General features: G+C 41.4%; 1 protein-coding gene across 1 annotated transcript; it reads right to left on the bottom strand.

The window, feature by feature from the left end:
- Positions 1–554: 554 nt before the first annotated feature.
- LOC140587371 (partitioning defective 6 homolog beta-like) lies at positions 555–24,942 on the bottom strand. The gene is made up of 3 exons (XM_072708638.1): positions 24,731–24,942; positions 22,970–23,192; positions 555–4,313 (listed from the first exon to the last, which is right to left on the bottom strand). Exons 1-3 carry the CDS (start codon positions 24,791–24,793, stop codon positions 3,475–3,477), a joined length of 1,125 nt encoding a protein of 374 aa, XP_072564739.1. The 5' UTR covers positions 24,794–24,942; the 3' UTR covers positions 555–3,474.

The raw sequence follows: 24,942 nt of genomic DNA on the forward strand, positions 1-24,942 counted from the left end.
TGGGCGTATTCACATATTTCTTTATCCAATACTAACTGTCGGATTATCATGTTGTTATCATGCGAATAGCGCAATTTGCAAGTGGGAAGGCGATCAGAGCTGCTTCGAGACGCAGACGCTTAAGTCAGTCACTCTTGTTCTTTCTATTCGTATCACGAAGCTATAAAAATATATTTAGTTTCTACCTATATATATATATATTTGAAAAGTAGACCGTCCAAGGTTTCTGAGGGTGTTTTTTAAATGTGTATATGATAAAACCTCGCAGAGTTATTTAAATGGTTTGGCGAAATTTCTGTCAGATCCCGCCGGCGGGACCGCCGACCCCAGAGGAATTTAATATTCTAATCTAATCAGTTAACGGTTAATGTTCGGTTAACGAACGGCGGTTGTCGGTTGGGAAAATTAATCGAAATGAGCATCCCTAGTGCATGCACAACATTACAGGTTAAGTACATATAAACATTATCATTATAGCAACGCTATGCATACTACATTATGCACAATTTTATAATCGACAGTTGTATACAATTTGAAAGTCAAATCAGGCAGCATTTTAATTATTAGTTTATTGTTCATCTCATAGGATTGACAAACATGTGTATCTAGATATATTTTGATTTTCATTAAAATGTAATAAAAATGTACAACATAGTGTCTTGATAAGAAAATACTGACATCCAGTACAAATCTATACCTTATATTTATATGCCAAGCAAAATTTTTTAAAAAGCAATAAAAAACTAAAAGCCCATTTTAATATATTCACCAACAGAGGACTTCTAGTAATACAGGACAATTCACAGTTCAAAACAAATATTTTGTAAATGTACAATTCATTCTATTCTCATAGTATTTCTGATTTCAGATACACCATTAACCAGAGTCACCTTGACATGTGAAATGTGTCTATCTATAGGAGTATGACTATTATATGAAAATAAAGTTGTACAACTAGCAATGGTGGTATGTTACAAATGTTATAAAATGATAGAAAATAAATAATGGAATTACATTCATAGGAGAGTATGAATAATTATGAATTCTTTGAGAATGATAGTGTTTCTTAATCACGGTTTTGCTAATGGTACCAGTCTTTCCCCAAGCCCTCTGGCTAAAAGGTAACCCACACACAGTGGTGTTCTTTTTCTGGATGGAGCAGACCTACATGTTTCGATGTCTGGGGGGGGGGGGGCACAAATAGATACTGATTAACATTGAAAATGTAAGTATTAAACAATGACTAGTGTAATTCAGCACTCATTAAGATGCTTGTGTGTTCCCCAGTCACCCCAGAGTTTACAGGTATCCCCCTTTCCCTCTTGAGCGCCAGCCACCTCAGAGGTAAGGCTGAATATACAGACTGAGGATAATCAGAGTAATACCCACTACGCTGAGGTGCAGAGGTACAGAACTGAAAGGGAGACTCACATATATTTTGGGCCTTTCAGTCTGATACCCATGTCTTTAATAAGAATGACGGCCTCATTCCACTATATAAATGTTTTGAGGACCTAAGCAGGATTTCATTCACAGTCCTCACTTTTATGGTCAATTTATTTAGAAATGTATTTAATTAGAAAATCTACGCAGCTTTCGGAAATATAAATAATGCTATAGATACCTATTTTGTCACACCCAAACACTAGCTAAATGACATTTTTCATTAAAATGTATAAACTGAGAATACTGGTAGCACAAGAGTTTAAGTAGAACTGGGAAAAGCACTCTGCATTAATGATTATCGCTAAGCTTAGAAAATCTATCATTGATCTATTATTCTATTATCATCCTTAAATTTTGGGGCTAAATTTTATATTATGTTATATTATATTACGCAGAGAAAGAATAATTCTGGGTTGTTTTGAGAACAAATTAGAAACGTTGATTCACCATATAATTAAAGGAATAAAAAAAATATTGGCCCTTTGATTAGTCTAGACATACCTGGTTTTATCAGACAATTCAGGTGTTTGTCTCAACAAACTAGAGCAATTGCAAAATGTAGATTTGCTGTGTCAAATTAGATTACACAAATAACAAGGTAAACTAAAAGTTTTGCATCAAACATCTGCACAGAGGTCATACATCAGCACCAAAACATTAATATGCAGTCTAAACTTAAGAACAAGACACAAAACTAATTATGACTTCAGCTGATGCCAGTACAAAGTTCCTTCAGATAAGCTGTAAAGGGATATAGGAGGTGGATACAGGAATTCTTACAGTGTAAAATTCATATTTTACCAAGCACAGCAGTCTGTCACAGACAGGAAGTCTTTGCCTCAAGAATATCTCATGCCCCAGGAGAGTGTTCTAGTGGTAAGTTTTACTGACTGGTTTTATCAGTTCTGTGTAAAGAAAATGTTCTTTAAGTGTCCAGACCTTACCGATCAGTACAGTTCTCTAATATGTGTCCATGTGCAGGAATGGCAGTTAGCCAAACTCAGAGGTGAAGATCATCAAGCATGATTTGGGGGGGTTTTCTCTTACGCAAGCCTATGAATGTGGTCTTGCCTCATAATATTGCATTTTACAAAATTATACAATAAAGACCATTCCTACCCACATATATTTGATAATTCCATAAATGAAACCAGTTTCCAGCATTCATTATCCAGCTTTTCAGGTAACCAAGCAGAATGGTTTGCCTTTCATCAACTGGAAGGGGGGGGGTAATTGTGGTTTCTCTTGATAGGAATACAATACAACTTCACAACATTAACCTATGACCTCACCTATCAGGTGGAAAAGTGGCTCTGAATAAAAACTAGCTGAAATTCTATCAATGTAATCATGGAGACTTAATAAACTTGTGCTCCAATTCAATCATCACAAGAACAGGCAAAGGCTCAAGCATCCTTGTTGGTAAACAAATTAGTTTAACTATAAAAACTATAAAAAGTTCCAAAAGAAACAAGTCCAAGATTAAATGTCATTAAAAATTAATGACTGAATTTGTTAGATAAGGAAATTGTGATATGAAGCCTCTAGTTTAATATTAAATCCAGAGCTTTCCTAACTTTACTACTAATATTGTGAGCTTTGCTCTTATTTACTGAAGGAACATTTGGGTGCTCAGGGGAGGAGCTAAGGGACTATTAACTCACATTTTTTGCATACTATAATCAGGTGGTTGTCCTGTAAAAGTAATGCAAAGGGGTCAAGACTGTCAGTAAAAGCCTAAATAATGTTTGAAGTTGTGGAGGTTGCATTCATCGTCAGTGCCACCCCACCCCCTATTGAAAGATCATAGGAACATTCCTCAGGACAGGTCTGGCCCTTTGTGGTTTTGTACAGTGTCAAACAATGGGGGGGTTGGGGGAGGCTTGTCTCCAGTCCCAAAACATGAGTAGCGCCCCCATTACAGAATGACTGACAACATCCTCCACCCCACTTGCCTGATCAGAGTGCTATGAGGGAAGTGGTAGTGCTATGGCACGTGTTTTTCGAAAGAAGCGCCGGCGGGTGATCCTACAACGTGATGATGGTCCCGTCCTCCTCCAGGCTGCAGCAGTGTGGCGTTCTCTGCTTGATGTCCAGCACGCCCAGGGAGCTGCTGCCTGAGGGCTGCAGGCCCAGGTGCAGCTCGTAGTGAGGCAGTGAGGGCACGTCGCGTCCAGTTGAGGCCGAGGCTGAGGCCGAGAGGGGGATGGGCTGGGCCTCACCGCCAGCCTCCACTACCAGGTCCTCGTCGTCGCTCTCTAGATCCTCGGGCTGGAAGTTCTGGATGATATGCATAACAGGGGTGGCCCCAAGAGCGGCACAGCTGTGCTGGCTGGCCCCGCTATCAGAGGAGCGGCCCGAGCTGCCCGAGGCCCCACTATTGCGCACCACGTTGTTCCGCTGGTTGGCCGGTTTCACTGTGATGATCAGGTTGTGGCTATTGGCGATCATCATGTCCGTCACTTGGTCCAGCGATTTGCCAGACACCTCGATGCCATTGACCTCCAGCACCTCATCATTGACAGCCAGCAGGCCCGTGCTCTCAGCCAGGCCTCCCGGTACCATGCGAGAGATGAAGATACCAGGTGCTTTCTCCAAGCCCTGTGGCGAGACACGCACGCTGAAGCCGTCACGGATGTAGAAGCCCAGGGGCTTCTCCTGGCCATGCTTGTAGAGCCGCACACGCCGGTGGGTCTCTGGCAAAATGTCCACGTCAATGATGGAGGACACAGGCCGGAAATCCCGGGGCAGGCTGATGATCACTGGTGGCTTCTTGCGGTGGTTGTCTGGTCGTAGCAGCACAGCAGACAGCACGGTTTTCTTTCGGGTCATATAATCGGTGCCAAATGCCGAGTAGTCAGCCTCTTCTGTAGGAAAGCAGAAAACAAGGAGGAAGAGTTAATAATAAGAGTTCCTAAATCTAGGAAACGACAACCAAGGTGGTTTACTAAGGAAATTAAGAATAAAGTCAGGAGGAAAAGGGCTCTGTTCCACAGTTGGAAAATAACTAATGATTTCAAAATTAAGCAGGAGTATCTAAGTCTACAGGCAGAGTTAAAAAATAACATTAGGCTATCCAAGAGGGATGTAGAAAGAAAAATTGCATTGGAGGCTAAGGATGACAGTAAAGGTTTCTTCCAATATTTTAACTCCAAGAGAGCTCTAAAAGCTGAAATCACTAATTTGCAGGATAGTAAGGGCCTTATAATTGATAACAAATTGATATAGTAAATGAGTTTAATGATTATTTTTCAAGGGTGTTCACAGTAGAGAACACAAGTAACTTACCACCAATTAATACGAATACAGCATCGTCTATGACCAATATATGTATAACTGAGGTTGATGTGATACTAAGCCTAGCTAAACTCAAAATAAATAAATCGCAGGGCCCTGATGGCATCTTACCTATAGTCTTAAAAGAGATGAGGAATATTATTATAATAATAATAATAATTAATAATAATTGATACTTTATTGATTGTTATTTTTACGCCTCCCTCAACCTTTAGCCAACCTTTAACTTTAATATTCCAGAAATCGTTATCTGCGGGTGTGGTACCATCAGATTGGAAGCATGCTAATATAACACCCATATTCAAAAAAGGGGATAGAAGTAATCCAGCAAACTATAGGCCAATCAGTTTAACTAGCATTACTGGAAAAATAATGGAAGCTATAATTCAAGTGAAAATGGTAGATTACCTAGATGCAAATAACATTATAAAGGATAGCCAACATGGATTTAGGAGAGGTAGATCCTGCTTAACGAATCTGCTTGAGTTCTTTGAGGAAGCTACAAGTGAAATTGATCACAAAAAGGCCTATGATGTGATTTACTTAGATTTCCAGAAGGCCTTTGATGTTGTCCCCCACAAACGGCTCTTGCTAAAGCTTAAAGCTGCAGGGATTTTAGGAACTGTGGCAGCTTGGATTGAAAACTGGAAGCAGCGAGTAGTTATTAGAGGCACAATGTCACAGTGGGCCTCCGTTCATAGTGGGGTACCGCAGGGTTCAATTTTAGGACCACTATTGTTCCTAATTTACATTAATGATATTAACACAAATACATACAGTAAACTGGTTAAATTTGCAGACGACACCAAGGTGGGCGGTGTAGCAGATACTGATCTAGCAGCAGAGAGGCTTCAACGGGATCTGGATTTAATTAGCGAATGGGCTGATACTTGGCAGATGAAATTTAACACAGATAAATGTAAGGTAATCCATGCAGGGAGCAGAAATATAAAGTACAGATATGTTATGGGTTCCACTGAAATAAAGGTAGCTGATTACGAGAAAGATCTCAGTATGTATGTTGATGCTTCCATGTCCCACTCTCGCCAGTGTGGGGAAGCAATAAAAAAGGCCAACAGAATGTTGGGTTATATCTCTAGGTGTGTGGAGTTTAAGTCAAGGGAGGTGATGTTACACTTATATAATTCCTTGGTAAGACCCCACCTAGAATACTGTGTGCAGGTTTGGTCACCATACCTCAAGAAGGACATTGCTGCCTTAGAAAAGGTGCAACGAAGAGCTACGAGAATGATTCCTGGTCTTAGAGGAATGTCTTACGAGGAGAGGTTAGCGGAACTGAATCTGTTCAGCCTTGAGCAAAGGAGACTAAGGGGGGATATGATTCAGGTCTATAAGATTCTAACGGGTCTGGATGCTGTTCAGCCAAATTACTATTTCAATATTAGTCTAAATACTAGAACTCGTGGCCATAAGTGGAAATTAGCGGGAGAACATTTTAAAACAAATTTGAGGAAGCACTTCTTTACACAGCGTGTAGTTAGAGTATGGAATAGTCTTCCTGCTAGTGTAGCAGAAGCTAAAACCATGGGTTTCTTTAAATCAGAGCTAGATAAGATTTTAACAACTCTGAGCTATTAGTTAAGTTCTCCCCAAACGAGCTTGATGGGCCGAATGGCCTCCTCTCCAGGGCTGTGGAGTCGGAGTCAAGGAGTCGGAGTCGGAGACAATTTTGGGTACCTGGAGTCGGAGTCGGAAAAAAGTTAACCGACTCCGACTCCTACTAAATTTAAATGGGAATTAAAAAAGTAAGTTGAAATGTCCCAATTCACAAACAGTCATAATGAACTACTTCTCTGCTGTAAGAATAAAGCCCAATGCATGCAGTGCATAATGTTACCACAAAACGAACATGTCAAGTAACCATGAAGCATGCTTTTCATTGACTGTTTGCTTCACTATATGGGATGTAATGCACAGGTAAGGTGCGGCACCACTTTCCATTGTGTCGTGTTCCACTGTTACAGGGAACTGTGAACCTAGCCTAAAGCCCCCCATACATTTACAGATGCACTGCCGATTTTTCGGCCGTTCAACGAGTCATCACGCGTCAAACGCCTGAAAAATCATCTGGTGTGTTCTCAGCTCCGTCGGCTCCCCTTCGCTATGCGCTAGTGAAGGGGGCCGAAGGAGCCGAGAACACAGATCTCCCTACCTGTCTCCAGCAGAGGCTCGTTCTGCTGATCAGCTGGCCGGTGAGTGACACAATGCACTAAACTTCCGGCTGGCTGACAGAGGAGACAGCCACTGCAGCAGACAGAGGCATCACATTACTTTGGATGGGGGCGGTGGTCGAGATTTTCGGCAAGCTGGATCTGCCCGTCCATGTGGACACCCGCAATCTGCGGCCGCCAATCAATTGCCGCGATTGTACACGCACATCGGTCGGTGGCAAAATCGGCCACGGATCGCTGCGTATTTGGGGGCCTAGCCAGTAGTTCTGTGGTGAAATGACATGTATGTTGCCTTCCTTTCCTTCAATGGATGTAGAAAATACATTAGCATAGTATATACATACAGAGGAGTCGGAGTCGGGGAGTCGAAGTCGGAAGATTTAGAAACTGAGGAGTCGGAGTCGGAGCATTTATCTACCGACTCCACAGCCCTGCTCCTCTCGTTTGTAAATTTCTTATGTTCTTATCTTCTTATGTTCTTAACGGAAATGCTTGAAATTCCCAGGAAACATACATATACAATACTACCTAGTTATTGCTAACAGGGTAAGGTGTTTAAGGAATCTGATCTTGTGATGAAAGAAATACATGGTTAACTCCCAAGGGGGGAATCTGCATTGTACTTGAATTCCTGCACTCATGAAGCTGTACAATACTGTAACTGGAATCCATGTTCGCTCTTTAAATGTCCCACATGCTTGTGTCACTCCAATCCAGTACCGCATACATCACACACACAGACATGTACATAGGAGCAAGTACCTAGCTTAGTCAAAAGTTCAATCCTCTGGAGGCTCTCTCCTTGGCAGTCAATCATTTACCATACTGGTGGGCAGCTACTGATAATGGATGAGCCTTTGGGAACTCCTTTGCCGTGTCTCAATTTACTCCACCACCCTTCACCCCTCCACTTACATTCCCAGGTCTACCAAAGAGACATTAGGTCTCATTAAGCTGAACAAGACTTAACACCAAAAGCTCCAGAGTGACTGCAAAGGGGTCAGATAAGATCAGGCTCAGGACTGCCTCTGCATTCACCCAAAACACACTTTACCTTGTCAGGGTACACATGATTTCAAATCTAACTGCTGTGCATTGTAGGTATACAATGCTTTTTGCCCAACCTACCTGTCGCACTACCTACTCTAGAAATATTGAAAGAAGATACTAACCCTCACACAACAGAAGAACAGATCTATTATAATCAGCAAGTTTGCAGCTTTGAGCCTTTAACACCTGCAACACCAAGAGATGCATGCTGGCTGGAGGACATGATAGATATCGTACAGCAGTGCCCAATAAAGGAAACTGCATGGTCTCCAAGTCGCTCTTCATTAAACCACTGACAAAACAAAGGATCCACTGTGCCTGAGGGTTTTGAAGGGGGTGGCTGGAAGCATTTCAGAATAAAAGGAAAACCTGAATTAATTATGCAGTTTACCAAACTGTTAGAAAAACACACACTAACTCATACAAGCACATTGCACAGTACAGATAAGGCCCCAAGTGGGCCACTTAAAACACTTCATATGGATTTTTGTCAATAAACTTTTCTCCATCCCTCTTCTCATCCTTAGGCCCAATCCCAATACCCCCACTTAGCCCTATCCCTCCATTTGGCGCGTACCCATGTAGGGTAGTGTTGTCCCATTTCTTTTTAGCAGCGAGGGGTAGTGGTGTTCAGCCCTCAAGATAGATTTTTCAGATGCTGACTCAAAACCGAGTGAAAGAAGAAAATTCCCACAATGCATTGCAATACACAACAAGAAAAGAAAAGATGCCTAGCGGTGTGGGGAAAGAAGCTCATATCTTTATAAATACGCTTGCAAAAAAAATTTGTAAAATTTTAGCTGAATATCTTAGTTTAATGTAAGTGAAACGGAGTATGAGGTATTTTTCAAAAACAATTTTCTGAAAATCGCTAATTCCGTGCATAGAGACAGAGCAGTATCTCTGTAGTATTTATAGAAAAAGAACCGAGCAGGGGTGAGTTTCACAAAACCGTTGAAGAATTAAGAACATATTTTTTCCAGAGAGAGAGCATTCAAAGTCCTTTTCATGTCGTTTTTTGGCTACAACACTTTTGGGAAACTCACCCCCGATTGTTTACTGTGTTTCGTGCAATAGTCTTCTAAGTGCATTATTCTACATCGTGGAATATGTAAAAGACATTGTTCCTTGTTTATGCAAAACGTTTGCATGTTTTTATAGAAATATTGCGTGCAATATTCTTAATTTTAAATCTGCGTGCCATTGCCAAAGGAATGCTAATCCACAAATCGACAGTGTCATAATCATTCTGTAATATTCTAGGGACACGTTCAGTGGTATAATCATGTTGTAATGTTAAAGTGACTTGTCCGTGTTATAAGCATGTACTATTCCAGGGACTCCCGAGCAAACCAGGCAGCTCATAAGCAAGTGGTGTCCCGATTCCTAGGTAAAGATTTCAAGCCCTACCCCTTGTGGCTACGAGCTTTGGAGTCAGCTTCGGAAGGGAGGGCCCTCGAAATCTAGTAAGAGAGGAGAAATGGGATTGGGCCTTAATGAGATGGTGCAGGACCTCCAAGTCAAGTTACCATACACAAAGAACCCAACCAGCTATTCAGTCACCCTACTAGTTATCCATCCAAAACTACATTAGCTTCTCCTCTATGAGGACCTTCAAACACAAGTGGTCAATGTCTACTCTGAGCATCACGGGCAAACAGTGGAATTCAGATCGCTAATGATAATGTACGGTCCCCCCTTATCTGCAGTTTCGCTTTCGCCGGTTTCAGTTACCAGTTGTCAACAAAATATTAAATGGAAAATTCCAGAAATAAGCAATTCATAAGTCATAAATTGCATGCCGTTCTGAGTAGCATGATGAAATCTAACGCCATCCCGCCGGGGATATGAATCATCCCTTTGTCCAGTATATCCACGCTGTAAATGCTATGTCCCTGTTAGTCATTGTCTTGGTTATCAGATTGACTGTCACGGTATTGTAGTGCAGTATATTGATATAATTGTTCTATTTTATTATTACTTACTGTTGCTAATCCTTTAATGTGCCTAATTTATAAATTAAACTTTATCATAGGTATACAGGTCCTTCTCAAAAAATTAGCATATTGTGATAAAGTTCATTATTTTCTGTAATGGACTGATAAACATTAGACTTTCATATATGTTAGATTCATTACACACAACAGAAGTAGTTCAAGCCTTTTATTGTTTTAATATTGATGATTTTGGCATACAGCTCATGAAAACCCAAAATTCCTATCTCAAAAAATTAGCATATTTCATCCGACCAATAAAAGGAAAGGGTTTTTAATACAAAAAAAGTCAACCTTCAAATAATTATGTTCAGTTATGCACTCAATACTTGGTCGGGAATGCTTTTGCAGAAATGACTGCTTCAATGCGGCGTGGCATGGAGGCAATCAGCCTGTGGCACTGCTGAGGTGTTACGGAGGCCCAGGATGCTTCGATAGCGGCCTTAAGCTCATCCAGAGTGTTGGGTCTTGCGTCTCTCAACTTTCTCTTCACAATATCCCACAGATTCTCTATGGGGTTCAGGTCAGGAGAGTTGGCAGGCCAATTGAGCACAGTAATACCATGGTCAGTAAACCATTTACCAGTGGTTTTGGCACTGTGAGCAGATGCCAGGTCGTGCTGAAAAATGAAATCTTCATTTCCATAAAGCTTTTCAGCAGATGGAAGCATGAAGTGCTCCAAAATCTCCTGATAGCTAGCTGCATTGACCCTGCCCTTGATAAAACACAGTGGACCAACACCAGCAGCTGACATGGCACCCCAGACCATCACTGACTGTGGGTACTTGACACTGGACTTCAGGCATTTTGGTATTTCCCTCTCCCCAGTCTTCCTCCAGACTCTGGCACCTTGATTTCCGAATGACATGCAAAATTTGCTTTCATCCGAAAAAAGTACTTTGGACCACTGAGCAACAGTCCAGTGCTGCTTCTGCCGCTGTTTCTGGTTCAAAAGTGGCTTGACCTGGGGAATGCGGCACCTGTAGCCCATTTCCTGCACACGCTGGCTCTGGATGTTTCTATTCCAGACTCAGTCCACTGCTTCCGCAGGTCCCCCAAGGTCTGGAATCGGTCCTTCTCCACAAGCTTCCTCAGGGTCCGGTCACCTCTTCTCGTTGTGCAGTGTTTTCTGCCACACTTTTCCCTTCCCACAGACTTCCCACTGAGGTGCCTTGATACAGCACTCTGGGAACAGCCTATTCGTTCAGAAATTTCTTTGTGTCTTACCCTCTTGCTTGACGGTGTCAATGATGGCCTTCTGGACAGCAGTCAGGTCGGCAGTCTTACCCATGATTGTGGTTTTGAGTAATGAACCAGGCTGGGAGTTTTTAAAAGCCTCAGGAATCTTTTGCAGGTGTTTAGAGTTAATTAGTTGATTCAGATGATTAGGTTAATAACTCGTTTAGAGAACCTTTTCATGATATGCTAATTTTTTGAGATAGGAATTTTGGGTTTTCATGAGCTGTATGCCAAAATCATCAATATTAAAACAATAAAAGGCTTGAACTACTTCAGTTGTGTGTAATGAATCTAACATATATGAAGGTCTAATGTTTATCAGTCCATTACAGAAAATAATGAACTTTATCACAATATGCTAATTTTTTGAGAAGGACCTGTATATGTATAGGAAAAAAAAACATAGCATATGTAGGGACTGGGTACTTTAACTAACAGCACATGTACCACAGAAACACTGACTTGGTAGCTGGTTACTCACACAGGACACCATCCATCACCAATATAGAAGTTGAAGAGAATGAGGCCACACAAATGCAGACAGCCTTTCAGCACAGGTATGCAAACTCTAAAATCAAACAGCAACTTTTCCCTCCCGGGATCTATCAAGTAATTTGTCATCCATGGCAAATAAATTCCTCAGTTTTCACAATAAGAGCAACATGTCACCAGTAACAGACACTGGGTAAAAAATGGCTCGCTCTCTGGGAAATGTAAAAGAGCCCAAGTCCACACCTCAGCAAACAGGCTTTATGCGCACATGTGAGACCAGGCTGGGCCTCAGCATAGCTTTCCCCTTGGTTGTTGGTCCATATTTCACAGTCCTAATAGACTCCTTGCAATTTACAACAGCAAGGAATGCTAGCAGGTGATCCTGTACAATGCTGTATATGCAGGACTGCTTTAAACTGCTTCAATGAGAACAATTAACATGAAACAATGTGATCATGCAGCACTATATTTTAGCAGGGGGGATTAAAACCAGAAAAACAAGACAGCAAGGCTCAATTTCCTGGAATACAGTAGTTCTGCACTCAGGAATGCATGGATAATAATCTAACAATTAATGATATGCTTAATTCAATAAAACGTAATATATCATGTTAATATTTGACATAGTTATCATGTTTGTGCACATTCCAGAAATACTGCCAAACAAGCTCCAGGCACACATCACGCTGAGCTTCATTTTCACTAGCCTGTGCAGCTGACTGAAGCTGGAATTATACACAGAGTAAACAGAGACCCCCCACAAAAAAAAGAAGCATGGTAAACATATCCAATAAAACTTAGTTACTGGACTGAATTCCTGAAGTGTTACTATTCCTCTAGAACTGCACATATTTCCTAAGCAAAGAGAAGACTGAGAGAATGCTGCACTGATAACTAGGGCTGGCAATGTACAGTAGGGGGCAGGGGGAGGATACATCAGGAAAGAGCAGAGACCAGTAGCCAGGAGGAGGCGGGGGCAACAAGAAAAAGGAAGGGAGGCCCAGGGTCGAGCAGAAAGGCAGTACTGTAGCACCGCAGGGCAGCGCGTTCACACGTTCCAGGCATGCTCTCAGACGCACATATGTGCAACCCCAAAAACACAAACCTGGTGCTTGGGACACTTTCCACTGTGCAGGGAACCAACTGCTGGTCTATAGGGTTTCACATTACAGTGACAGAGATGCCAAAAAAGCAGGTTAGGCTGGCCCATGCTTGAATATACCCTGTGTGTGTGTGTGTGTGTGTGTGTGTGTGTGTGTGTGTGTGTGGTATATATATTACATTGTGGGGACCAAATGTAAAAAAAAACAAAACAATTTTGACGTTGTGGGGACTATTTACTATTTATAAAAAACCTAATATACTGTATATTGTTTGGTTACTTATGGTTATGATTGTCATAGTTGGGATTAGGGATATGCATGCAGAAATGAGTGGACAGTCCCCACAAAGTTATGCATCTAAACGTGAGAGAGAATTAAAAACAATTAAGTCGCACAGTGTAAAGCCCATCAAGCCAGGGAAAGTCAGATGCCATCCCCGCCTGTGCCATTCACCTCTGCCCGTGCCACCCATGATGATCTAGCACAAATCCCTTCTGATCCTTTACACTCTGTATTTGTTTGCCTTTATCAAGCAGATGTCTGCACTGCAAACGACGTGGAGTCCTTTTATCGGGACATTGAGCACTAGGCCACTCTACAGCTTGTGTCTCTGGCTCCACTCCTGCTGATTCTGCACTTTCCTGCATCCCCAGTCAATCACTCAGTGAGCAGCTGCTCTATACTAAAGGGTCATACAGGCTGTTGCAGCGAATAATGACCGGCATTCTATCAGACCATGGTTTCCAATTTCGCCCCAATCAGACAGGGCTCCAGCTTACCTTTGTCTGGATTTTAATGAGCAGCATGAGTGCCGGTGTGCTTGTGGCGGGGGTGGGGGGCTTAAGAATAGAGTGGCGGCCAGCATAGGCACTGTGCAGGCAGAGAGGGGAGAACAGAGGGCTCTTTGTGGGTTGCTTTTAATCTACTGGGTTATCAGCTGCATAGTGAGTTTCAAGTCAACATCCTTCACAAAAAAATATCTTGTATTAATAAATAACACTTCAGATTAGACCTGAATGGCGTGATACTGTACAGATGTTGAGCACAGTAACTACATAAAGGAAGAATAATCATTTAATTCCTTTCCCTTATCTTTGGTGGGGTTGGGGAAAGACTTTTTTCCACACTTCACAAATAAAAGACCAAAAAGAGGAGGAAACAAATACTGCAGCCAGAATTAAGTTCTAAATAAAAGGAATGCAGGTGGGAGTTGCCCTTATGGATAAGATTACTAGATTTGCTGATTCCTGATTTTCTCCAGTGTCCTAAAATACACTGAAGGCCTTATTATAAAGTATGCTTGCAGTTGGCTACATGAATATAAGAAATACATGAATCCCTAAATGCTATACAACACTTCTCTACTGATTTCTGCTTATTGAGCTTCTTTGAAACAGCTTACATTCTACATTAAGTTATTCTGCTTTATATAAATATAATCACACATTTAACAACTTCATATTTACCTAATACACGATGCAATATTCAGAAAACATACTTAAAAAGCTGTTACCAAGTCCACATTTTTATACATATGAATGTTCATTGCCATCAGTGCAGTGACAGTGACATGCTACTCTTCTGGGAATCAATATAACTGGACTCACACGTAGGTCAGAATGCTTCCTACCTCACACTGCTGCTGTAACATAATTACCTAAATATATATTGCACACTGTCCTTGTAAGACAGCTCACCAAACCCACACTGATAGCAAGACAATACAGGGTCACTGACAAGTAAAGGCCATGAAACTTAATGAGGCCCAACTCAGTAATTATTTAGTATTGTTCTTCCATAAAAGGATTTCCTATGCGTCAATGTTACTTTAAATAAATACAATTAAAATTTCATGCATGGGCTAGTACGAAATATTTTGCTTAGTACCAATAAAATATCCCAACAAGCCATGTGATCTGGCAAGATATCTGAAGTTAGCCTTTGGTAGTGGACAGGTTAAATTTTGAGTCTGGTTAAAATAAATCAGAACCTGTCACTGAAGACACAGGGCATAAAACAAGATAGAATCTTGAACAGGCTACCAGTGGATTGAAAAGAGTGAAAAATCTCAATGGATCAGCAATTATCACCTTATACAGTGCTCACAGAAAGTCTGGAGATGCTTCCTTGATGTTAAACACTGCTTGTCAATGGACTTTCAATATGAAACCAATAAATTTACAATATTTTTTCAGCATTCCAAGACTTTCTGTGAGCGCTATAACTTATTTCTCTGATTATTTTAACTCACTCAGTTCACTAAAGTAACAGAAATATTAAATGGTAAATGTGTTATAATTTATGTTGCCAGCCCATCTTAACTTGCATACCATTCCTACATAATAGAAGCTATGTAAATATTCAAAATATCAATATTCATAACATTCTTCCATCCTACGCATGGTCATATGATTCACCAGCAATTTTCCAAGTAGACAACTTCTGTAGTGCTCTTGTTAAATAAACTGAAGCAAAACTAAAGAGGTGGCACTTTACAATAAGGCTACCCATATAAAGGGTTTATGAATGGTTTATAATCTGGTTAATTAAGTTACACTTTGTAAATTATTAATAGACAATGTTAAATACGTTATAACACTATTTTCTTTTTATTAATGAGTCACTACCATTTACAAATGGCAAAAGGGAACCAACTAAAATTTACAAAACACACATAATTCATTAAATCTGTTAGGTTTAGCCTAACTAGAATGGCAACATCCCCTTCCTCACATGACCTGAGAAGAGTATAACAAATTGTGTGTGTATATCTGTATGTGAGAGTTAATGTCAGTAAAGCACAGGAGCAATACACACTTATTATAGAGTGAACCACAGCATCCAATGCAAAAGAAAATAGTGATGGAAGAGGCTCATCAATAACTATATATCAATACCCATCTGGCTGGTCCTGTCACATGACTTCTAGATGAACAAGCATTATGTTTACCAATGCTAAATGCTAATAACCCCAACAAGTGAATGGCCACCTTATACGTTACTGGCTTCATGAGGCCCTAGAGCATATGTTCAGTTCTGACATTGGTAGGGACCAAATCAGCCCTGTATCCCCCACTGCCCTAAACACACTGCTCTCCCGTGATATTGGCAAGGACATGTCCCTACCTACCATACCTAGCGGCAGTGGTGGCTTAATGGTTAGGGAAGCACACTTGTAATTGAAAGATTGCAGGTTCGAATCCCTGACCAGCAAAAGTACCATTGAGTTACCCTGTGCAAGGTACCGCCCCCAAGCACTGCTCCACAGGCACTCAATTAGCTGCCCCCTGCTATGTCACATATGGGTTAAATGCAGAGAACACATTTTGTATGCACTGTGTCAACAATGACAATTAATCTCTAAATTCTACCCATGCCCAGGCTGAGATTAAGTAATAATGCCACACACCATGACCTGGCCTGTGTTGGAAGGCAGCACAGAGCACACAGGCACAGATCCAGATAGACCAAATGTTGTACTCCCAAGCCAGTCTCTATTATTTTTTTTTTTCCCCAAGCCAGTCTCTATGACATGTAAACACACACCCTCTGCAGACAGACTCCATTCCTGTCCAATCACTAAACAGGAGCGGTCACAGAACAGCTGTGTTCCCTTATTTTATTATTATTTTTTTAACGGCAGTGGAGACCCACCCAAAACCGGTTCATCGATCACAGACCAGCACAGGAATTTCAACATTGCTCTGCCATCACTTACAAAAGTGTCTGGCATGTTATTTTGTTTGTCACATACAAGCTTCTTTAAACCATGGGCTATTTTTTAAGCTACAGACACACAAAGCTGTCTGACTCATATATACGCAAGTCGCCTGAATTTGTTTCGCATTGTCTAGCAGTGACATCACAGTGTCATAAATCCACCACCCACAGATTCCCAGGCCAGTATGGTCATCCAGAAAAGACACATCACTCCCTGGTACCAAAACTGCACTTTCAGGGGAAAAAAAAACTCAATGAATGGAACACATTTACTTGAAGAGTGAAGACAGAAAATGAAAACTGTGATCCAGTAACAGTTTTGATAAAATTAAGACTTGCAGGTTTCATCAAGTGCTTCAAAATGAGAATGCAAGACTGACAGATAGACAGTAAGATGCTTGAACTGGTAACTGGAACACACTCCATTGCACTGTATGAACCATTCTGAATCAGGTGATTTGCCAGCAACTGTGTGGCATGACCCCAAGGTCAGCCTGCCATTCTGTATTTCCACAGTTTATGATCGTGTGTGAGCGTATGTGACTTGTAATGAACTGGAATCCTATCATAGGTGTACCCCTGCCTTATGCTGCCTGCGTGGTAGGGAAGTTGAAAAAATTCAGTGCTTAATATAGGTGCCTTTGGGAAGTTATATACAGCAGGTAGCTCAAACGAGCTTGATGCAAAGAGCTTGATGGGCCGAATGGCCTCCTCTCGTTCGTAAATTTCTTATGTTCTTATGACTGTTAACTGTAACGATTTTGTAATGCTGGGAATGTTATTGAGGCAATTTAGGTTTATGCACTCGGGTCAAAGTTTGTCCCGCAACATTAGGGGACTGGTCAAAAGTTCACTTCCTTAACTGCTTTGCTCTATTGCCTTTACTGGAGAAGGTGACTGGGACCTCCAGTTTTCCTGTGTCAGATTCAAACAAGTTTTACACTATAACAGCTGAAATTAATTGTTTATTTAACAAAAAACTAAATGCTGAATTCAAAGGAAAAAAGCAACACATTTTCAGTCTCAGACGGTTAGAATTTGAAATTTCTAATTATACCAGATCTACTTAGCACCGCTGAAGCACTGTCACTGTTGAAATGTTTATGTCTTTCATTTGTTTTAGCCATTTCCCATTACTACGTATACAGGTTAGGTTCACAATAAGCTTGGAACCCAAGGGAGAACACACCCTTTTTTTTTATTATTCCCTCCTCCACCCCCCCCTCTGCGGGGGACTACTTTATCTGTATCTATTTATTTATTTATTAATTTATTTTATTATTATTATTTTTTTATTATTATTATTTATTTATTATTATATTTTTATTTACTTCCTCAAAAGAAGGAGAGGGAGGGGGGGGGGGACAAAGGAGAAGGAGGGAAGAGAGAGAGAGGGAGAGAGAGGAATGGAAAGAAAACAGAAAAAAAACAAAAGAAAAAAAAAAAAACAAGAAAAAAACAAAACAGATAATCTGCTTCTATGTCTGTTTGAAAAGAGAAAGACAACATACAACATCTGTACTAATCACAACGACCATCAAACGTTAAATGTTGTTGAACAGCACACACAACCAGCCTTACAACCCATGCCCAGAAACAACAGCCGATCAAGACAGTGTGTGTCCGTGAGCATGTGTCCGTGAGCACCTGTGTGTACACCTGTGTGTCAGCGCGCTGGTGTTCCTAAGGTTTCTCCATGTAATTGTCTAGTAGTGTGACCCACCCCCCAGCCAGGGCCCCGACAGAGCCGGAAGGGCCAGGCCCCGGCAGGCAACCGCCGAGAGTGAGCCAGCACACACCAGAGCATCCAGCCCCGGACATCGAGAACCACCAACTCAACGGCAGCCGGGGGCCTCATCCACCAGCAGGGAGTGTGGCGGGGGGGAATAGAGCCTGAGATGTTATTTCAGGTGGAGTCTAAGACCCAACCTGACACATACGTATAGACAAACAGGCGTACACATACACAAGCATACGTTCCCACCCTCATGCACACATAAACAAATATTCACCCATTCGCCCAACATGAAGACACAGAAATGAACGCCGTACACACATTCACACTCCCCATATATACTCTATACTCCGAGATCTAGGCACCACCGCCCCCAGAGGGGCAATCCGCCACCAGACCTCGGAGATGGATCGGAGATGGAGAACACACCCTAGATGGGATACCAGCTCATCACAGTGCATGGGCATGCATATTTGACCAGTTACCATCGGTCCATGGACAACAGATGTAAAATAGCCATTTTGGCTAATTCTGGCACATTTACATTTTATGTTCATTAATGTGCACTGTCCATGTCAAATAAACAATAAATAAAATAAATAAACAAAGGGTCACCAATTCAGCCACAATGCCACCTTTGGATTGAGGGATGAAACTGATGGTGTGGAAATCATGCAAACTACATACATATATACACATATATATATACACATATACACTCACCTAAAGGATTATTAGGAACACCATACTAATACGGTGTTTGACCCCCTTTCACCTTCAGAACTGCCTTAATTCTACGTGGCATTGATTCAACAAGGTGCTGAAAGCATTCTTTAGAAATGTTGGCCCATATTGATAGGATAGCATCTTGCAGTTGATGGAGATTTGTGGGATGCACATCCAGGGCACGAAGCTCCCGTTCCACCACATCCCAAAGATACTCTATTGGGTTGAGATCTGGTGACTGTGGGGGCCATTGTAGTACAGTGAACTCATTGTCATGTTCAAGAAACCAATTTGAAATGATTCGAGCTTTGTGACATGGTGCATTATCCTGCTGGAAGTAGCCATCAGAGGATGGGTACATGGTGGTCATACAGGGATGGACATGGTCAGAAACAATGCTCAGGTAGGCCGTGGCATTTAAACGATGCCCAATTGGCACTAAGGGGCCTAAAGTGTGCCAAGAAAACATCCCCCACACCATTACACCACCACCACCAGCCTGCACAGTGGTAACAAGGCATGATGGATCCATGTTCTCATTCTGTTTACGCCAAATTCTGACTCTACCATTTGAATGTCTCAACAGAAATCGAGACTCATCAGACCAGGCAACATTTTTCCAGTCTTCAACTGTCCAATTTTGGTGAGCTTGTGCAAATTGTAGCCTCTTTTTCCTATTTGTAGTGGAGATGAGTGGTACCCGGTGGGGTCTTCTGCTGTTGTAGCCCATCCGCCTCAAGGTTGTGCGTGTTGTGGCTTCACAAATGCTTTGCTGCATACTTCGGTTGTAACGAGTGGTTATTTCAGTCAAAGTTGCTCTTCTATCAGCTTGAATCAGTCGGCCCATTCTCCTCTGACCTCTAGTATCAACAAGGCATTTTCGCCCACAGGACTGCCGCATACTGGATGTTTTTCCCTTTGCACACCATTCTTTGTAAACCCTAGAAATGGTTGTGCGTGAAAATCCCAGTAACTGAGCAGATTGTGAAATACTCAGACCGGCCCGTCTGGCACCAACAACCATGCCACGCTCAAAATTGCTTAAATCACCTTTCTTTCCCATTCTGACATTCAGTTTGGAGTTCAGGAGATTGTCTTGACCAGGACCACACCCCTAAATTAGGGCTGGGCAAAACGATTATTTTCCTAATCGATGAATCTAGCGATTAATTTTTCGATGCATCGATGAATCTAACGATTAATTTTTTCAATCCGATTCGATTTCGATTTGATTCGATTATCGATTATTTCCCCATTATTTGACTTGTATAGCAATTTCACATTTACTAATTTATGTATATCAATGAAAAACACAAATTTCTTAATTTGAAGACCTTTTTGTAAATTTCTTATGTTCTTATGTTCTTATGTTCTTATGAACAAAATTGCAAAATAAAGTTGTAGTAGTCGTACCATCTTATATTAGAGATAGCATTTAACAAGAAATAAAATGTGCAAACATATATAAAATTAAGGAAAAGTTAACAAAACATTTAAAATGAATCACTTCCTTTTCGGTTAAAATAGCCCCATACTGTAGAACTGCGTGATCGGGTGGAGTGGTTTGGGTCGACCGCGACTGCCTCACTCATGTTGCCGCTACTCGCTGCCGCCATGTCTGTTTTGAAAATGACGACGCATCGACGCAGATTTTTTTACGTCGACGTATTTTACGCGTCGACGTAATCGATTACGTCGACGCGTTGTCCCAACCCTACCCTAAATGCATTGAAGCAACTGCCATGTGATTGGTTGATTAGATAATTGCATTAATGAGAAATTGAACAGGTGTTCCTAATAATCCTTTAGGTGATTGTATATATACATATATATATACATATATATACACACACACACACACACACACACACACACAAAGCTGAGGTCACAACTCAATCAGGCTATCCTTGTTATACTGTACCAAATAAAATAAAAATATCAAAATGACACTGTTTCCCCCAAAACAGATCATTTATCTGAGAAACAGACTGTCATTTATCTGAGAAACAGACTGTTTACTGTAGCTCAATACAAACCTCTGCCATTTTATGCCAAATTGTTGTACAAGTAGAAATTCCACTAATGGAGTAACGAATCTTGAAAGCTAATTAATTTCATTAAAACTAAGAATCTAATACTTGCTTTAATACTTTGAAACCTCAAGAAATCGATCCCTATCATTGTACATATACATCTTACATAGATGACCTCCTGTAATTTCAGCTAATGAGGCATTTAGAATTTTGAGGAAAGAGGAGCCAATTCAATTTTACAATGACACCTCCCTGATGAGGGCATTCCTGAACAACCTGGTGTGGTGCAATAATATCTAGATTATGTTTAACGTAAGCAAATGATTTAAGGATTTGTGCTTGCACATGGGGAACAACAATTTTCAACAAACAATCTTCTCAAAATGCAGCCTTCATTTCAGAAAATACGTAAATGAAAGGGAAAAATGCTGCTGAGAAGAATTATGTTGTGTGCTGCTTTTGTTGGGATTGACACTGGTCATTTAAACCTGCAATCTAGGCAGCTGATTCTTCCAAAAAAAAAAAAAAAACAGGGAAACTATGACACAATTGAAATGTTATACAGACACATACCAAACTGACAGACCTACGTAAAGAGCTTGCACTCAAAGCACCGCACCACCAGGCACCATAAAGGGAGGGGGGGAGGGAGGGAGGGAGGGAGGGAGGGCAGGCCCGCTGTGTGTGGCAACAAACCAGCCACTCACATCTGCGCGCCTCTGAACTGCTACCATAGAAACAGGTAAACAAGCCAGGAACTGGCTGGTGACACGCCAGATATCCAGACGTTTGTCTGTTTGTGCACGTCTACATGTGTTCAGGAACGCAAACTACTTCATTGCAAACTTGCTTAACAATAATCAGCAATAAACCTCCAATGTCATAATACACCTAGATCACTACACCTACAGCAATGAAAACATATTCCTCCCATAATGTACCAAATAGTTTATGAGGCTGGGTGACACCAATGCAGGTAAACAGGACTACTTAAAGGCAATGTGCAATACCAGCAGCTTGACTAGCTGTTCACAAGCTGGTTCATCACAACATCAGAGACAAAATGAACACTATTTGTCCAGTTTGAGCTTTTCATAAGCAGACTACTTCAGTAATGCCACTGCTGTGTCTCTCAAAGCAGAGAAACAACAGCAAACAGTGATGACCTGATAACCAAATTCAGAAAAAGAAAGAAAAGAATGAAGTGTGATGGGTCAGAGAGAAATAATAGTAAGGGAAGGATGTAGGGTCACTTCTCATAGCTCTTCCATCTTATGGCATAATAATGGGGCAAGGCACATGGCATTGCAGAGTGACCCCTGTAATCCCTTCCTGACAAACTGGATTAGCATCTATAGGTCATATGGCACAATGAGGCAGCTTAAACATGCTACTCTAAACTCACTATCTTTCAGCGCTGCCAAAATATTCTAGATGAACCCTTAATTGGGTCCAGACTTTTCATGCGAAGCCAGTAAATTGTAAATAGTTGAGTAACGTTGCAGCACATAACGATTACCTGATGCTATTGCAGAAGAAAACTTAGCAGAGCATGTGATACCCCACCCCCTACAATGAATAATCTGACATCTCAACCAACCCATACTAGGACAAAGGGATAGGGATTGGTCAACTGCCCCACAAGACAGACTTTTTTTTTTTTTTGATGCACCTGATTTTACAACAATTGCAGAACATGGTCAGATACACTGGATCCTTTCCCCTATCAGTTTCTTTCATACTTAAAAAAATCATCACAAGCTTTAAACTGGGGCTGAGCTTTACTTCTCCCAAAAAACATTTATTGTACTGTGCTTATTCAAGCCAATGCTTATTGAACATGTGTCTATCTTTGTCACAGTAAATAAAAGCCGTAGGGAATAACACCTGTAATTTATTTTTTTAAGAGAGGGTAACGCAAACATGCCCCAATGTCCCCTACCTTTTCTCTGAAGGAAGAGCCGCAGAAGAGGATTGGCGGTAGAGATGGCCTTGTGGTAGTTGTCATCATTGTTGATGGGAAGCAGGTCCCCGTGGACATCTGCATACCCCACGAGCAGGTCCACGTTTGGAATGCGGTGCACATGTTGCAGCAGACCATAGAACTCATCAAACCGACCTGGTTTTGCCCGGTCAAGGGAGAACCGACGAAATTCTGCACCAAACTGCAATGCCACAGAACCAGAAATGCGGTTTCGTTAAAGGCTGTACTGGTGGACATAATACGACTGCTACTCAGGTCCTTTTATCTCCAAAACCAGACACATAACACTATCAAATGATAAGAAAATCTAGTTATGATTCAGCCCCAAAATATCTGGCTAAAGAATTAACACAGTATGTGCACTAACTCCATGAGATACCAGTCTGGTGAAACCATACCAGTGCATCATACAACAGTACTGTTTTTATACAGATCAGTCAAAACAAATTAATTGAGAGCAGTTAATTTACATACATACATACAAACCTAACCAATTGGTTGCTTGGATCAGCTACTTCGACTCAATTTACTTTTATTATTACATTCATTATTTCGATTCTAACTGAATAACATTAACTGGAGAGTGTCGTCTACTAACCTCAATGGCGTTTCACAAATGGGCCTTCAATGGAAGTCATTGTCACTTTCCTTTTTCCCCATAGTCACCTCACTATAATTTTCGCGATCGCTAGTCATCGTAGATGTGTCACAACGTGAATAAGGCACGGATTACGCCTTCAGTATGAACTTCAGTTATAGCATAACTTAAGTTATGGCACGCGGCACATAGTACGTGAATACAAAATTGGAAACAGACTTAATTAACCATTTTAGAAAAATACCGGCGATTATTTATGATGTTTTTATTGTGCTTGTAAAGCGCTAACCCAACTTTCAAAAACAAGTAAATCATATGCTTCATCAGTCAATTAGATTCAGTACATAAATATTAAGCAATTATCAATCTGACACCGTTAGGGACCAAAATGTTCCAAAGTCATTCGCTTATTTACAGCAAAACACGGGAGAACGAAGAACAAAAACCAAAGGGAGAACAGGCGAAGATTAAAGTACATCCAACCAAGAATTGGACGCGTTAACCTGCGCTGGTCATGCTTCACCGGTTAGAATAAACGAGCGAATCAGTCACGGCAAAAGGACGAAAACTTCAAGAACTTGGGTTAATTTATGAAAAGCTCTTCGGAAACTTTACGTACTGAGCTATATTAAAGGTAAGCACAATCCGGTAGTTCCAGAAATACCACACGCATGATTTACACAAGAATCAGAAAACCATTCAAGATAGTTTAGCTGTATTCATACATGTCGGCTGCATGTTATCGCGCAGCGATCGGTTGAAAGTTTATGACAGCAAGATAAGACGGCTGCGGCAGCGACACCGAGCCCGGTAGGCGCTTCTGGAACGGGGCAGCGTAGTCAACGCCTAATGGGCTGGGTGAGAGCACGGTAACGGCGAAGCGTCTACCCAAGCTACGAACCACGGTTTAAAAGGGACACACTGACGCCTTCATTTATAAAAATGTCTACAAGGAGCTATGGCAACAACGTTTGACACTTGTCGATAGTCGCCCTTGTATCACCTCAGTGGTAAGCCCAAGGCATCTGTATTTAGTCTCCTAATCAGCTAACCTTTCCGAAGGTTTTATTTCCCCAGAACGCTAACAGTACGCCGGACGTCTTCTTTCCGACTATACCAACCTTGCTCTTCACCTCCACGGCGCTCAGAGTACGGCTGCTCGACGCTCGGTGGTTTTTATTCATCTTTCACAGCCAGGACCCTCCCGCAGTTCGCTGTTGCCCTCTCCGGGGCTCCCCTCTTTCCCTCGCACTCCCCTCCTTCGCCTCAAAAGGTCTCCGGTTATGCAGTATCAGAGTTATACCTCCCAGGCCGCTTCAGCAAGTCTTCCCCC

This window comes from Paramormyrops kingsleyae, unplaced genomic scaffold (assembly GCF_048594095.1).
Source record: "Paramormyrops kingsleyae isolate MSU_618 unplaced genomic scaffold, PKINGS_0.4 ups192, whole genome shotgun sequence".
NCBI lineage: Eukaryota > Metazoa > Chordata > Actinopteri > Osteoglossiformes > Mormyridae > Paramormyrops > Paramormyrops kingsleyae.